This window comes from Coptis chinensis, chromosome 5 (assembly GCF_015680905.1).
Source record: "Coptis chinensis isolate HL-2020 chromosome 5, ASM1568090v1, whole genome shotgun sequence".
Taxonomy (NCBI): domain Eukaryota; kingdom Viridiplantae; phylum Streptophyta; class Magnoliopsida; order Ranunculales; family Ranunculaceae; genus Coptis; species Coptis chinensis.
Window position 1 is genome coordinate 91,342,742 of NC_141460.1, and position 18,290 is coordinate 91,361,031.

The 18,290-nt window shown below is 35.2% G+C and overlaps 1 protein-coding gene across 1 annotated transcript; it reads right to left on the reverse strand.

Annotated features, from left to right (window-relative positions):
* Positions 1–492: 492 nt before the first annotated feature.
* Positions 493–16,866, reverse strand: LOC147500028 (uncharacterized). Its single transcript, XM_086563590.1, has 21 exons — positions 16,726–16,866; positions 16,536–16,640; positions 16,273–16,449; positions 14,909–15,040; positions 13,498–13,637; positions 12,905–12,991; positions 12,024–12,149; positions 11,092–11,244; positions 9,202–9,303; positions 8,586–8,756; positions 8,371–8,455; positions 6,692–6,763; positions 6,441–6,614; positions 6,227–6,358; positions 5,846–5,985; positions 5,095–5,181; positions 4,662–4,787; positions 3,717–3,872; positions 2,809–2,910; positions 960–1,130; positions 493–822 (listed from the first exon to the last, which is right to left on the reverse strand). The coding sequence occupies exons 1-21, from the start codon at positions 16,733–16,735 to the stop codon at positions 643–645; spliced, it is 2,628 nt and encodes an 875-aa protein (XP_086419716.1). The 5' UTR covers positions 16,736–16,866; the 3' UTR covers positions 493–642.
* Between the last annotated feature and the right edge of the window lie 1,424 nt (positions 16,867–18,290).

Sequence of the window (18,290 nt, forward strand, 5' to 3'; positions counted from 1 at the left end):
ACTGAACAACAGCAAGGGTGTGCAGAAAAAAAAATGGTCAAACAAATATGAAAATAAATAACACTTTGCTATAAAACTCCAACAGTCTTCGCTTCAATGTGGAAATTATTCATGCACGAAGAATTGTTGATGTTCACTGTCATCCTTGTCTACAATTTCTCTGTTTCGTCTTGCCGACTCTCCTAGTAGTGAAAAGAAGGCAAGAGATGCTGAGGATGCATAAATTTAATATATATGGGATGTACACTGCCACCTCAGCTGTCACGTTTGTCCTTTTTCGTGGAGGTTTAAATGTTTCTTTTGGTATGCTTCTTAGTATGGGTCATGCCTGGCTAAGCGCGGGTCTCTAATCATCTCTAAAGGGTGTTAACTCCAAAAGGCAATCTTATTTGGTGTTTGGTGTCCTTCGGCTTTGCCTTCATATGGGGTATCTGGTTGGAGAGGAACAAGAGTCAATTTCAGGGCCTACACGCCAAGCGGGTCATTTTGTTTCTTCAGTGGAGTATTGATCGAGGACTGTGGTACGCCTAGGACATGTTAATGACCATTTGCTTTAGTATATTCATGTTCTCTTGTGGGTTATCTCGTACTACACCTTTTTGATCGGTTAACAAAATACTCACTAACTTCCTTCACACAATCCTACCCCTGGGTAGTTGAAGACAAAAAAAAAACATGGGGGGACTTAACCACTAAGTAACATGTAAGTGCCACAGAATCAAAGCAAATATAACAGCTTAACTGGAAAGCCTTTTTCAGCTCTTTGTTTTCAGGTTCTAGCTCCAGAGCACGACGGAAAGCACGAGCTGCTTGGTCAAAGTCCTGCAATAATACATATAGCAAGAAATGGAAAGCAATTCTTCCATTAAGGATCAAGATGACTAAACAAAATTTAGGACTGAATGAATGGAATTAAATGCTAATCAAAGAATAGATAAATTACATATGAAGTGACTTACTTCCAATATAGTCCACGCTGCACCAGCCCTGTAATACCCCTTTGACCAATAGGGCTTCAGCCTGATGCACTCATTGGCATCACTTACAGCACTTTCTCCTTCTTTCAAACGAGCCAAACAAAGGCTCCTATTGGATAGTACAGTTGCATCACTGACGTCTAAACTAATGGCCTACATGTATAGCACAAAATTAATCAACAGAGCATTAACTATAAAATGATAAGAAGAAAAGAGGGAAAACGAAATACAAATGTTTAGGTAACTGAATGCAGGTACTCCAAGCAGAAAAGGTTCAACTAAATTAAAGCCAAGTGGAAAACTGGCACTAATCCTTTTATTTTAATGTGGACAGGCAACTTTACCACTCTCTTAAAAGTGAATTTGGCTGTGATTTGAGTTGTCACACCAACACTCCCCCCACCCCAAAACCAAAAAAATAATAAAAAATAAATAAATGTAATTTGATATATTCAAGGAAATTACATCAATACCAAAATTATTAGGCTAATATCCAGGATCGACCAAGAGCCCCAACCTCACCCATGCCAACCGGCTAATATTACATTATTTACATACAACTCCCTACACCAGTAATAATATGAGAAAAACAAAATCAGGGAAAGGAAAAAAATAAAAAGAGGTGGAATTCAATACTCATCCACCAGGACTACACCCGAGACAACCAAGTCTTCTCTTTAAAGACTCCCTCCACCCTCTTTACCACATTTTAACCCAACCCAATAAGACGAAATCACATCAATACTCAACCAAAATAACTCATGATCTTGAGTTAGTGAGATCCAGGATATGCTGAAAACCTCCAGGATGGAGTTGCATATCAAACCAATAGAGGTTCCAGATTGTATACACAGAAGCACTGAGAGTTCTACTATGGAGACTCAACATAATTCCAAGTAGTATATTATTAGCAAAACAAGAGATACTATCTTTGCACAGACAGATTCTTTATATTGGTATTTAATGACATAATCCATGTCATCAGAGTATACTGGTGTTCCAACTACACCAAAGAGGAATTGTGCATTCAATATGGTGTTCCAACTACATTAATATATCAGTACATCACATGTCATAATGTGCATTCACAAGCAAAACCAATGACTACAACAAATTCCAGTTTCAAACACTCAATAATATTAATGTTCGCTGAACGTTTGTTTTTTCAATTAAAACATCAATCACAACCAACAAAGAAGTAGGAAAGGAAGATGAAAAAAAATTCCAAGTAGTCGCGTATGAACTAGCTTAGATGGTTTCTGTGAGTCGTTATCACGTATTTTGTGTTTGTGTTAATGTGTATGTTGGGATCCATCTATATTTTCTCAAAATTGTTTGACACGTGACCTCCAAGCATATAGATCATCCGCAAAACAGATCAGCCAAATGTGATACTCCTACGCATATCCAATTCAATTTCTATGTGCACGTCCATTTTCACCACTAAATTGACACTACATTTAGGATTAATGCACATTTTGAAGTGGGCTGATTTTTCTCTCTTTTTCTCTGGAGAAATAAAAAATCTTACAAGCAAACTTACTATTTGCATAATTCCAAGGTCATGATATAAAGATAATTGAGATGATACAACTGTAGTCTGAATTAAGAAAATGTGAAGGTAGAAGTATAGTACAAAATGAAGAGTTCATGTTTCTGACAGTGTTGCGATCTTGTCGTTTGAAAGCAATTGATATTGTGCCATTTGAAATTACAACTAAATATATAATGATAAAATGCACTTACAGATTTACAGCAAATAATGGTAATAAAATAAGCAGTAAACAAAACACCTGAAACAAAAAATGCAAGCCAAAACAAGCTAGATTACCCTAGTGTACCAATTCATTGCCAGAACATAATCCTTTTTCCGGAAAGCATCTTGTCCCTGTGACTTTACCACCGCAAAATTCTCTCTGCTTTTGAGATCTCTCTACAAGAAGTAAGATGTTTCCACGAGAAAATGTCAGTGAACTTTTTGTATAAAACTTATCAATTGGGACCGACTGGGCCGCACCAATAGTACAACAATTCAATAAATCTCAGGAAAGCTACAGTCAAATACTTTTAATGCATATGACAATGTATAGTTATCCAACAAAATTATAACATGATGGAGTAAATTGTATTATTGTACTAAATACTTTTTTTTTATGAACTAAGAGAACACAACTTAATATATATATATATATAAAGTTGTAACTGTCAATGTAACTTAGAAGATAAGCAAAAAAAAAACAGCTAATCATACTGATATAGACGTATTTCAGAAAAGAGCTCTTGCAAATTACCACTAAGATTTAGAGCGTCTCTGCTGACCTTCCCATTTGTGTCTTACAGTGACTTTACCATAAAGTCAAGCGACTATACGTAGGCCTTTAGCTGGAGAGGACTGGACAATGTGGAAACCTATATAACTAAGTTACATGGACAAGCCATATTCTAAAAAATTCTGTGTCGGATACGCATCTACATGTCCGTGTCGGGCATGACACACGCACATATTGTATGTGATATACCACAAAATTTTTGTATTTTGCCGTGTTGGACACTTCATGTTCGTCTCAGAGATGGACACCGGTACCCATGTCAATGTAACTTAGCTATATAAGGAAATAGCTCTTGCAAATTGAAACTAATATATCATACCAAGGTATCCTCAAAGTACTGTGTTTTCAATACCTTTTCCCTTCTTCAGATGAAAAGAAATTTATGTCAATTACAATATATATCCAATACCTTTTCTGCTATTTCAACGGAATGTACATGCCTACATATTCCACGAAAGCTCCAGTCCGCATATGTCAGAATAGGTAAGGTCATAGGAGAAAGAATCTCAAAATCTTGTTGATTGCCACTCAAAGCTGCAATCTCTATTGGTTTCAGCCCTTCCTGCTAATAATAGAGTTAGCTACAAATACAATAATACATAACAATACCATCATCAAATTTTACAAAATAAACTAAAATTAAAATTAAATTAAAAAGAAAATAGTTAAATTAATTTCATGAAAATGGAAATGTTGAGAATATAAATCCCACATTGAGATTATTAAATCCTAGGGACACTGCACTCATTACGAATTGGTCCTGAGTTGGATGCCCACATTTAATACGGCATGAGAGCGGGTTATTTTTGTTTGACCAAAGTGCATGTTTGTGCTCCATGTAACCCCACAATCAAAGTCCACATGGAAGGCTTAAGTCATGCCACATGTGAGGGGGAGTGTTCAGATTATTAATCCCACATTGGGAGTCCAAATCCTCGACAATAAGTATATAAATCCTGAGGCCACTCCACTCATTACAAATTGGTTCTGAGTTGGATGCCCACATTTAATAGAAAAGCTTACATAAATTATCTCCTCTGTTCCCAATTCAAGTAGGCCCACTGCTAATAAAAACCTATACATCTATGTCCAGTATCAGAGAATATTATTTTATTTAAGGTAAACCTTTTCAAATACTTACATGCTCTTTTCTTTGTTAAATTAACCTAATGGTGACCAATAAGACTTAAACCCACTTCCCTTGTCAACAGAGTAAAATCTAATGAAAAGGTTGGATGACCAGTTACCTAGTAACATGCCTGTTCTTGCCAAAAGGGGTATCATTAGGAGTAAAAGCTAAAAAGAATCCCTAGTTATGGCTGAAAAGAGGAGGCAAAAATGTAATATCCCCTACCTGATTGCACACATTTGCATCAGCTCCAGCTTTTAACAAGCATCGGATCATTTCCGTATCTCCTTTAAGTGCTGCGAGAACTAAAGGTACTTCGTCACACAAACCAGCATTTGGGTCAGCACCAGCCTATGCAAATGGAAATCATCAAATCAAGTACTAATGCTACAGCACAAATCAAGAAGAAAACATGCCTTAATGAAGTAAACTGATATTTTCAATTAATTTTTTAAAGTAAAATCCATAAAATGTTTGAGTTAGAAGCAACGAAAACCAAGAACTGGTGATAATTTGTGTTACTTTAAGAAGAATATTTAACACATGTCCATTCTTATATTATCCGAGAAATTACAGCATGGCTTTATAAGTGTTTACAAACAATATGTATTGACCATAATTGCCAGTTCTGTGTACATGAAATAGGAAAGTATCTTACCTCAGCCAAAAGCTTCAAGCAAGGCAATGAACCTGCCAAAACAGATGCGAATATGGGAGTCCTAGTTGGAGGAGGGGATAAATTGGGCTGCAAATATTTATAAAATCCATATCAGTTTCAACAACTAAACTCCTGACCTTGGATACACCTTTAAGTTAGAATAAGATAAAAAAATTGCAAACAGAGAAACCATCATAAAACGAGACTGTGATTGCAAATTTCTCTGTGTACTTCGTATTTTACCAGATATCCGGAGAGACATGTGAGGATGGTCTTTATTTTCCATTCAACCTCTTTACCAGTTACAACAATATTTTCTTCACCAAACAAAAATCTAGCCAAACTATCTCTTTCTATAGGAATAAAGTTTATCATAAGTCCTAACAGATCAATGAATACTATAAAAATTTGTCAGTCTTGTTACAAGAAACCACTCCACACTCAATGCAATCTTCATTCCTTTACAACTCCTTTGTACTTCATTAATCATGTTTGCAAACTTTTGTCCAATGATTGGCAATGTACTTATGTACATGTCAATGTTGACTTGTCTATCATACGCCATATCATGCATTCACCTTCCTCACCCGCTACCTATCATGATTTCTTATGTTGGCTCATCAATGTTACCTCACAATTGTGAGAGCTGCATTTGAAGTTGGTTTTTACTATTAATTGTACTAATATTAGGGGATCACTATCTGCAATTACATTCACCTACCACCAATATGAAAAATTGAACCTAGCTTACATTGGCATGGTGATCCAACAAAACTTTCACAGCATCATGCTTTCCATAAGCAGCTGCCCTAAGCAGGGGAGTTCCATGAACAGAGACTACATCCACATCAACATTTCTTGAAAGTAACAAGTTAAGCAAGTCTATGTTTCCTGCAAAAATGGAACCTCATGTTAAAATGTGTGTGTACATTAACATATTTGAGGAAAAAAATACTAGTGAAGATACAGGAATTATGAAAGGAATCAAAGGATCCAGACAGAAGTTTGACCATTTATCAGACGAGCTAAAAAAAAACTATAGAGATATTATTAGTTATTAGCATACCAAAAAACAATCAAACATCATTATATCAAGTAATATCGGAATTTAACAAAAAAAAAGGAATGATACCTTGAAATGCAGCATTATGCAACGGAGAAACACCAATATTATCCTGAATATTAGGATTAGCCCCCTTTTCAAGTAGATACACAGCAGCCTCAAACTGCCCTCCTAAACAGGCATACAGTAACGGAGTTCCATCTGTAATAATAATTAAACAATTTCCAATCATACACTTCATTTCCATCATATAAAAAAAATACCCAAATGAAAATATTTATACCTTTATAAGTTCTAGTATCCACATCGAGTTTCAAATCATCAATCATGTACTTCAATAATTCTAACTGTCCATTAAGAGCAGCATAATGAAGAGATGAAAGCCCATGATGATTTCTAACATTAGCAACTGTTTCCGCTAATCCTTTTCCATTAACATCAAGTTGCTTTGCCAATTCTACTCATAAAAAAAAAGTTAATGTTAGAATTAGTAAATAGTAATGGTCTCGAAATAGCCGAAAGAGATTTGTTTACTTTTGAAACGAGTTAAGCTTCCGAAATTAGCAGTTTCGAGAAACTTTTCATCGGGTGTTAAATCTATTTTCTCTGCAAAACAAAAGAAAAAATAAAATAGTAATAATAATAATAATAATAAGTGGTTAGGGTTTTAAGAAAGTTGGAAAAAAGGTACTGACCAGAAGTCATGGTTTGGTTTGTGACGAGGGTTCAGACAAGTGTTACTTTATAGACAAGTTTTCTGTGTTGGTGCGCGCCAAACAAGTGATGATCTGGTTGTAGCAGTTATTGAGACGTGCGTTTTTCTGAAACGGTGGCACTGATTGATTACTCTTCCTAGATCATTACACATATATAACAGTTATGGGCCCATACGTATTGTGTGTACACCTGGCGCTTTACTCGTTTATTAGAAGGGATTGCAACTGTGCTGGAAACAAATGGGTCACTTATTCTCTCTCGAGAATGGCAGCAATAATTATTAAAATGACCTATAGAGGATGGTAATTGAACTCAAATTAGGAAATCAAATGGCTCCCTTTTCAAATATTGCCGCTGAATAGAACCGGGTTCAGCCCAAAAAAGTCATACAACGCAGACATTTGCATTCATAACACCAAAAGACAATCACTTTACATGACGTACTTGAAAAACTATTTCCAACATTCACAATAAGTACTAATATCTGAACAAAGATTATTTAGCAGACTTGGGAAACCAAAATAACATAGACTGGTATGATCCAAACTAGCACTAATCTTCCAAGCTGAGAGGCTTCATCTACCCAAACTTTTATATATTTAATGATCTCACTTTAGCTTCAGCTTCCCTATCAATTGTGCAGAAACAAGGGTAATAAAAGTGAGACAAGGATAAATGCAAAAGCAGGTATTATGACAGTGTGGTAAGTACAACAATATCTGTTATTAAACGAAGGAATACTACTGGTGCAGAACATGAAACAGTGGCACAAGTCTCCTGAAAATACTTGCAAGAAACAATTTGAGCCAATGGTTTGAAGAAAACAAGCGACCAAAACGAATACAAAAAAATCAAATAGATAATATTTTGCTCAAGGACAGTGTAAACAGGACAGGACACTATAATTGGAATTTTTTATGCATGAAGAGTTAATGATGTCAATGATGTCGATCATTATACGTGCCTACATTTCCTGTCCATCTTGCTCACTCTCCTTAAAGAAAGAAGCAATTTTAGTTATTTAATAATTATGAAACGGAACAACTTCGTAAATGAACAATGGAAGTAAGCTGGGCTGCAAACGTACTCCTTCCAGCTGCTCAAGTTCATATTTCGTGGATATTCTGGTTTACATTTGGTAAGATTCTCAGTTTGGATGATACCTGGCTAGTGAAGGATATCTAATTACCATGATACTGAAGGGTTTAATCTGTAGGTTCATCTTCTTTGGACACTGGTGTCCTTCGACTATATGCGGGTATCTGGGCGGAGAGGAACCAGGGTTAAATCTGAGGGCTCACTAGAAGACTTTCATGAGGCCATGACGGTGTCTTGGAGATAAAAGGTTACCTATCAAAGCAGTTGAGGACTGTGGTACGTTCATGTTAAGGAACATCAAATGGTTTTGCTGTTTTGATATCCATGTCCAACTAAACTAGGTAAATCTCGAAGTTTGATTTTTCACAGTAAATAGAAGTCAAAACAAATATAAAAACTTAACTGGAATGCATTCTGAATCTCTCTGTTTCCACGATCTAGCTCCAAAGCCTTGGAGAATGCAGCAGCTGCTTGGTCAAACTCCTATTGTAATGCATATAGAAAAAAGAAATAGTTCCATTAAGAATATAAACAACTTAATCAAATCTAGAGCTGAACCAATGGAATAGAATGTTGATCGAAGAGCAGAGAAAATACGAATAAATGAACATACTTTAAGTACATTCCACGCCGCACCAGCCCTGTAATATCCCTTGGGCCATTCAGGCTTCAGATTAATGCAAGCCTTGGCATCTGCTAAAGCAGCTTCTCCTTCTTTTAGAAGGGCATAACAAAGGCTCCTATTGGAGTATACAGTTGCATCACTGGGGTCCAGAGTTGTGGCCTGCACATTTCACAAAATTACTCAACATTGCAATCAACTCCAAAAGAATGAGATCAAGAGATTACAAGTTATTTTTAGATCAGGCAGCTTTTCATTAATTTTTGTTATTAACCAGTGAAGCTGCTATGGGTGCTACCTTAACCTCTGATGGCTAAGCAACTGATGAACCAACTTTATCAACTACCGAGTATACAAATCTTTTTATTTTTATTTTGTTTCTGTTGGAGATGACCGTTGCAACTTTTTGTTCAGTGCCTCAGACCTCAGTGGTATGTTGGAACTTACTATTTGTAGAATTCCAACTTCAGAACAACTAAGATAATTGAGAACACACGAGCAGTATGAAATAAGAAGAGAAGGTGAAACTCAAAAGTATTGACGAAGCATCCATGTTAGTAAAACAAAAAAAGGAGAGAGAGAGAGAGAGAGAGAGTTGTTATATTACCATAGAGTACCATTTTGTTGCCAAGAGATATTCCTTCTTCCCGAAAGCAGTTTCTCCCTGAGATTTTGCCTCATTAAAATTTTCCTTAGCTTTGGCCTTTCTCTACAAAGAAGTAAGAAGTTATATTAAAGATAGTTGGTGTTAATGAGTAGAGGGTAGGCCACAATCTTACATATTTCCATGCAAGCGATTAATTGCATGATTTTGGGCTATGCACTGTACATCTCAGCACGTCGGACTATTTTTACTGGGTGATGTTGATCACTTAAATGTTTGGTCAATACTGATATAGCTGGCTATGATGATATAGCTCTTGTGAACTGGACACTAAAATACTAAATTTACAGCCTCTAATCTCAACTTTGACATATTCGTATCTGAAACATGATTTATATCAGAACCTTATTATGAACCATATATAATGAGAATTATGCCTCTAATAAGAAAGGACCGAGCAATGATGGAAACCCATGTCAAAAAACAGTTTTGCAGATTGACACTATAGCAGTAATATTTTTAATTGTTTCTACTCTCAACTTAGACATCTTTGTATCTCAAAGCGTGAACTCATTTCAGAAGGCCACTACAAACCCAAACTCGGCTAAAAGGAGACCTCCCCTGCATTGCAGGCCCAAAGAGAAATTACATAACATGAGAAAATAAATAAGAAATAATTAAACGTACTTAAATCATTTATGTTAGGTTCCTTAACAAGAATTTATCCTGTGTATCCTACGCAGAGTTTTATGGCAATAAAACCAAGGAACAACTTAGTCAGCCATCATGTATTTAGCATGATATCCACAAACCAACTCTTGAATCTCCTCCGCTATCCGACCTACCTTTCAAAAGTACAAATGAAGGAAAAATAAAAGAGAGTAACACATTTTGAGGCTTTGCTCATCAATCCAATTTGTCCAACCTAACTGGTGCCAAGCATTGTTCTCAAATAAGTAAATAACAGTACTTTGAAGCAATTCAAGTGACCCACCCAGATACAAAGCTGATAGAACAACTGATCCACACACCCCTGCTGCTTCAAGATGAGAAACCACCTTGAGATATGTACCAACAGTCCAACATACATCTCATGATGGTGATGTCCACCTTGAACCAGGAATTACTTGTGGTGGAAGGTTTTCATCACCTTTTATCAGGATACGTATCCAGGTCGACACATTGTATGTGATATACCTCAATTTTTACATTGTGCCGTGTCAGACACTTGTATACTTGTTGGATATGGATACATGTGTCCGTGTCAATGTAACTTAGAATGATTTACACTACTTGCAAGTAAAAAGTCAAAATGTTGATGGATATTCATCAAGTTGATGTTGAACAACTAGGGACCAGTGTATCATTAGACAAGGACCTGCGTGGCAAAGGCAGTACAGTTTCTGAAAATTGGCTACAGAAGATGCTGTATCGCACCAAAGCTTACAAACATCCAGGCCCTCTTACAGAATTTGCATATTAGCTTTACCTATTGTGTCTGAGACATCCTACTTGTGTTGGGCACCAACACACTTTTCCATATCCTCAGGATACAAGAAGACCCAACATATTTCCATTCGAGCCCATTTTCAAATATGGAAAAAGTCTACTAGAAAATTCCCAAGGAAGTTGGCATAATTTCTATTTCTAGATGAAGGGGTCAGCTATTATCAATGGCAGAGTTTATTTTGTTGACTTTCGACAGATTACACATCCCTTGTCAATTGATGGCATTGATAATTCGATATTTTGACTGCATATATGACATGACAAGGGGTTGCAAAGGGAACCTCCGCTCAAGATTTAAATCAAATATTTGTAGTACATATTACACATATGCAACTTCACATGGATATAAAGTTTTAACATCAAAATGCGATATGTATTCAATACCTTTTCCGTTACTTCTTCTGACTCTACATGCCTTGATATTCCACCAATGCTCCAGTCTGAGTATGTAGGAATAGGTGATGTAACAGGATAAAGAATTTGGACATCATGGTGGTTTTCATTAATAACTGCAATCTCTAGTGGTGTCAACCCTTCCTGTTAATAAAATAATGGATTAGCTGCGCCAAACCAGAAGCACAGTCACGTTCTATACTGAAAAAGAGCAAAAATTGAATTCATTTAAAAAAAATTGTAGAAAATATCTTTCCTTTTCCATATTGAAGCAGGCCCACTGTCAGTAGACGTATACATCTACGAGCAGTATGCGAGACACCATTAGTAAGTGTTTTATGTTAGCCAAATGTTTTTTTTAAGATGGCGAAAATAGAAACATCTTCACTACAAAGAAATTCACTTCAAGATGTCTCTTAGCAAGATACTAAGGTGGGAGATGCCAAATTTAATGAACACATTCTCGCACACAAAAATAAAATAGTGCTCCTGCCCTCTGATAATCCAAAACATGTTTCTATAACTTCAAGTATCCCTGTATCAACTTCCTATTCTCTTTCAGAAAACCACACTCCACCAGTTCTTCGATGTCCAAATCGGAAGATATGCCACGCTCGGATTCAGAAATACTATCTTCATACCTAATATCCTCCCCTTTCTTAGTATCCTTTTTCTTGTTACAGATGTAACAAGAAACTAATTCCTTAGAACCCCAGGCCCATACACCAACACAGAACTCTATCAATGTTTAAGAAAATATGCTCTTAGATAAGTTACTCTAGGAGCAACAAATAAGACTTAACACCACTCCTCTTCTTGAAACTGTCAAGAGAGTAAAATTTGATTAAAAGTTAGGAAGTAACACAGTATGCAACATAATAGCAAAGGCTAAAATGGAAAGGCAGATATGCAATATCCCATACATGATTGTACACATTTGGATCAGCTCCTGCTTTCAACAAGCACTTGATCATTTCAGTTTCTCCTTGAGTTGCTGCAACAACTAAAGGCACTACGCCACATGTACCAACATTAAGGTCTGCACCAGCCTATACAAATAGTAATTATTAAATCAAAAGATGTAAGTACAAATAAAGAAGAAAAAAAGACTTTACTATACTTGCGAGCTCGAACACAACCCAAGGACAACAAGACATGACGGTTGTTTTGTTATTCGCAATACTATCATCCAACAAAAGAATAAAACAAAAGTAACAGGTAATCATTTTATATTAGCTTGTTTGTTTCAAAATAGTATTATATGATGTGTATGGTCAATCCACAGATGGTCTCTTGAACCAAATGCATTGCAAACTAACAAAAGCATTAAATATTTAAATATCATTCACTCTCCATCAGGTAGGCAAAGATAATATGGGATATGGTCTTTATATCCATTCAAAGTTAAAACCTCATCAATTACTTGAATAAAAACCTCATAAATACTAGAATACAAAATGGAGTGATACATTTACCCTGCTTCAAAAACATAATCACAATAATATTTGAACACTGATGAGTGAGATAACCTCCTCTAAAGTAAACATTAAACCATAGTACAAATCAACCAGAAGATTATGACATGCACGGTAATATGTTAAAGCTTGAAACAAGGAAAGCCGAAAAATAAAATATTTTACGTTGCTTTATTGAAAATACATAACTACATGTTAATGTAGGTTTCATATTTATCTCACTGAGAAATTACACATAGCTTTCAAGGTGATTACAAAAAAATGAGAATATGTATTGGTCCAAAATGACAGTTGTGCGTAGTGTGCACATAAATAGGAATCTTTCTTACCTCAATCAAAAGCTTCACTGAAGGCAATGATTTTTCAATAACAGCTGCTGACAGGGTACTAATAGGTTGCTCACAGTATAAATTTGGCTGCATGTTTGGAAAGTACATATCAGTTTTAATAAATCAACCTCTGAGAGCTTGGGCACACATAAAAGTCATACCATATGACAAAAAGATTATCCTTAAAAAGAAAGTCTAGTCATACCGAATAGTACAAACTTGTAACCAAACTAATTTGTCACTTTCCACAAACTTCAAGTTATCTACGGAAATATAAAGAAAATAACATATTTCTGTTTCACAAATATCTGCAGTAGTCTCATGTTTTTGTTCTCACCACTTAAAAAAGAGATCTACAGTAGTCTCCTACAATGGAAGACTTATATATTAAGTACCATATGAACACAGAATTTTAAACAATCTGACAGCTAGATGCTAAGATATCATGGATAGTTCTCAAGAGGTAGATTGCTATAAAATAATTCAGCAGACTAGGATAAACAGAAAGTTTCCACATGAAAATAATAATCAGAATCAGTTGCTATCTGCAAACGTATAACCATTTACCATATGAAAAACTGAAACTAACTTACATTGGCATGGTGATCCAACAAAATTTTCACAATTTCATGCCTTCCTTCAGCTGCTGCCTTTTGCAGGGGAGTTCCATGCCCAGAGATGGCATCCACATCAACATTTCTTGAAAGCAAAAAGTTGACTAAGTCTTTTTTTCCTGCAATATTAGAACCATGTCTCATTGTATTTCAAAAGGAAAAATCTGAAGTAGTTAGACAGAAAATGGTCTTAGATTTTCATAAGTTCTGCTCAAAAGGAATACATCTAAACTAATGAAGTCAAGACCTAAACAACACAAATACTAACCTCAATATCCTGTTGATTCCCTTTGAATTTTTTTTTGGAATACCACAAAATGTTTTATAAAGCCATCAATATTTTCCCCAAAATTACTTAGAAGATTGAACTCCCATAAAGGAATTGAGAAAAACCAGAGCAATACGTTCTAGATAAATAGCAACTAGGTTATTTTAGTTTTACACCCCGCCCTCCTCCCAAAAAAAAAAAAAAAAAAAATAGTTTCTTGGCATTACAAAACAATGCATGAATCAAATCAGCTCACTTCATTGGCCTACTTCTGATGCCATCTACAGATTCATTTATTTTGTTGCTGATCTCTTCAAGCTATTGAAAATAAGTTGGTAACTAATTTTCCTTTCTGCTTCATAAAAGGACATAAAAAAGGGTAGATTCCAGTATATCCCTTATAAAGTTATAAATGTTCCCCTAACCCACTAAGAGTACACACATGGAGATTACATCTCGTGATAGTATACCACTATCATGCATATTGTAGGCAACGCGTTACTTGGTATGGACAGCAGAACTGCAGCTGGCTTATTTACATATACTCACATTGTAACGACTTATAGTTAAGTGGAACACTAAGAAGTATAGGAACCTCACGAAAGAAGAAAATACTCTTTAATTGAAAATCAAACTAAAGAGCAAGAAAGAAAGAATTCATTGTCTAAACATTACGCCGATGGTGCATCTTTTGAAGGCATTATCAATATGATCTAAACAATGTAGGATATATGACTTGTCCATTTTATGAAAACAAGTGCACCAAAAATAAGACAATTGGAAATGGTCAATCTGATACTTTATTTTTTTTTTCTTTTGTGATATATGTCAGTCAAAGAACTTAAGGTGACCCGGCCAACGACTTTGAAAAGGTAGATAGTGGACCACTGAGCCCCCTATAATGCCTAGGGACAGATACTTGCTTCCATGTCAGATCTCAAGCACAATCCTCATATAATTTATTAGCACGAGAGAAATATTAGACAGACAACAAGTATAAGAACAAAGCATATTCATAAACGAGATATCCGATATTTACATCAACTGCATGAGAATTTTATAATAATAATAAAAAATAGTAATTTTTCTTTATAATAAGAACAACAATAGTAAAAGATGTACCTTCAGATGCAGCAGTATGCAAAGGTGTAAAACCTAGATAACTCCTCGTAGTAGGATTAGCACCCTTTTCAAGAAGATAGACTGCAGTGCTTAAGTAACCCAAAGAAGATGCATGGAAAAATGCAGTTAAACCTGCAAGAGAAAAATAAATAATATATAGTTATGTCATTCATTAGTTACTACTTTAAAAGGGATATGAGATCATTCTCTCTAAATTTTGGAGAGATCAAGGCAAATAGCCGTTGGATGAAAAAATTTCTTCTCGAGATCGAGGTTGTTGCATGGCCCACAACTGACAAACCACACCAAACTGTATGATCATGTCATCCAACTGCCGATATGAAGTGCGCACTAAATTTAGAGAGAATGATCTCTCCTTAACATTTGCCAAGGGATATTAAGTGGTACAGTAAAGATATCTGTTTGTGTTTCACCTTACAATTAAGAACGGGAAATTTCTAGTATCAGACTAACGGAAGGAATCAGACAACACGGAAATGGTAAGGTTTTCCTTATGTTTATAAACCAAGAAACAAAAAAAAATAAAAAAACACACACAATGGCTCTCTGCATGTTTGCTAGTTTTTATGTAAATTTGGGCTAAAACAGGATTTCTTCTAAAGTTGAAAAAAAGGATATTTATAGGTGTTTTGACCTCCAAACTACTTCGCTAAGATGTAATATAGGAAATTTTACAATTTTTAAATAGCAGTATAGTTTTCATCCACATTAATTGCTCCCTTTATGTTAATTTTTCAGTTGTGGAACACCTATAACTCACTGTTTTCAAAATTACTCTGTTCAAGCTCAAGTTTCCATGGAAAATTTTTACAAGCAAGCAATCACATCCAATCATCCATATAAAGAAAAAAAATTACTACTACCAACTTGGGCCCTTTAGTATGATTGAAACCAAATAAAATGAAACTAGTTCGATAATGCACTAATTCTACTCATATTTTCACCTTGGCATGAGAGGTTTGAGATAATAAAACCTCATTTTATCTTGCAGTATTTCCTTCACACGAACTTATTGATAACATTTATGTTAACATCTCCATAGTGACATTGGTCAAGGTGTTATATAATCAATCTACCAATTCCACAAGCACACACACACACACACACAAATAGAGTTTGAAAACTACCATAAACTTTACCGGCTTCTCTAGTATAGTTTATGCCTAATTGTACTCACTTTACAGTCTTAGCATGCGAGATTTCAGATATTAACACCTCATTTTTAACTTATTAACATCAGTGAGTACTAAAACTAACATCTACAGTCCAATTTCACCACGCACACACACACACACAAACAGATCTCCATCAAAATAAAACAAGAATAAATTACATTTATATACCTTTGCCGTCTTTATCATCAACATCGAGTTTCAACCCATCAATTAGGTACTTAACATTACTCAAAATCCCAGAAGCAGCAGCCATATGAAGAGATGATAAACCAAGCTTATTCTTAGCATTGGCTACTGTTTCCGCTATTCCTTTTCCTTCTTCTTCAGCTAGTTCCTTCGCCAACTCTACTCTCAAAACAACCAAAACAGAGTCATTATTAATAATAAAACGTTCAAATAAAGATTATTATTATTATTATTATTATTATTACTCTTGAAACGACGAAGATTTCCTCTGGAAGAAGCATCGAGTAGTTTTAAAACTGATGTTTTCGTAACTGTTGGACGTCTTACACTTGTCGGATCAACACTCAAAACTGCAAAAAAAAAAAAATTGTAAATAAAAAGTTAGGGATTTAGCAAATATTGAGATGGAGAAAAGTTGAGAGGAGGAGGAGTGACCAGAAAACATGGTTGAGTCGGTTTGAGAATGAATGAGTGGTTTTTGAGAGAGAGTGAAGTAGTAGTGTGTATCTATTTATGGTAAAGGGTGCGCGCCAAGAAATGGCATTGATGTAATGAAATGACTAATCAGACGTGGCGTCATGTCCATGCAGATTATCAGTAGTGGCCGTGATTTTGGGTTTTCGGGATGTTTACCGTATTGACAGCGCAATTATAGTGTGTATCTGTTTATGGTACAGAATTCGCGCCTAGAAATGTATTGTACGAATAAGTTGTTGAGGACCATTGATGTAATGAGATGTGGCGTCATGTCATGTCATGTCATGTCATGTCATGCAGATTTTCTAGTAGTGGCCATGATTTTGGGTTTTCGGGATGTTTACCTTATTGACAGCGCAATTATGGGCGTATGGCACGAATAGTCGAATACTATGCCAAAATTTGGAAAGAAATTTGTGAAAGTTGCGAACGTGTATCAAGAATATGGGTATGTTTTGGAAAGTATAATGCACATTGATTGATATTATGGTATTTACTGATATATTTCCACACTTAAGCCAACATAATCCAAGCTTGCCCTAATCATATGCATTAAGAATGGGATGCTATTAGGGACATTGTTCCTCGGATAATATCAAGCCTAATACTTTGGATAGCACAGTGAATGCCTTATTCTGGCATAATCTTTACCAGATTTTAGACCCACCATGTTTCTAAAATTCACCCCTCTTAATTTTTTGTGAAGAATTTAATGACTGATAATTATTAATATAAGTTTTTGGAGTTGATTAAGCAGTGTTTTTTTATTGGAATCGTATAAAATTTTCTTATCAGATGTTGATTTATTAGAGTTAGGGGTGCTAATGTGTCGATTTTGAGTCGGGTTTTAACCATTTCGGTTTTGAATTTACTATTTACGGTTCTATCGATTTTGGTTCTCAACGGTTTTAGTATGAGAATTATAGAACTCAACCCAAAACCATCAAAACCCACGGTTTTTTATCTGTTTCGGTTTCGGTTCTTTGTAGTCCTCTCTATATGCTAATGTCGTTAAGCCCTATCCCCTTTGTCTCTTTCTTTCAACCGCATCATCACTACAGGAACCATCGCCTAACAACTTCTTCACACCTTTGAATATAGTTTTGGCTACATTATTTACATTCTTTGATCGAGGACTCATTGCTACAGAGAAAAATAAAACAAGTATTAGTAACTATAATAAGTTTAATCAAATCTAAATCATATTGTGCTTTTTAACACTACTATTACAGTTCCAAAACTTCCAAACTTTCAAAAATCATAACAAGAATTATTTCGCAATGAAACAAATACCATAATTGGTATACCACTAAGATTATTAAAAGAAAAATCAAATACCATTAAATTCAAACAATTTCCAATATCATTACTCTTGATACCTACTTTGAGTAGCATAAATATTAGGACATAAACTTTCTTCCAAAAAATGTCGATCAAGAAAGCAAGATTTTGTCCAATATCCTTTTTACTGCAACCCAATTTTTCAAGAAAACACACCATATCACATCTTACTATAATCATAT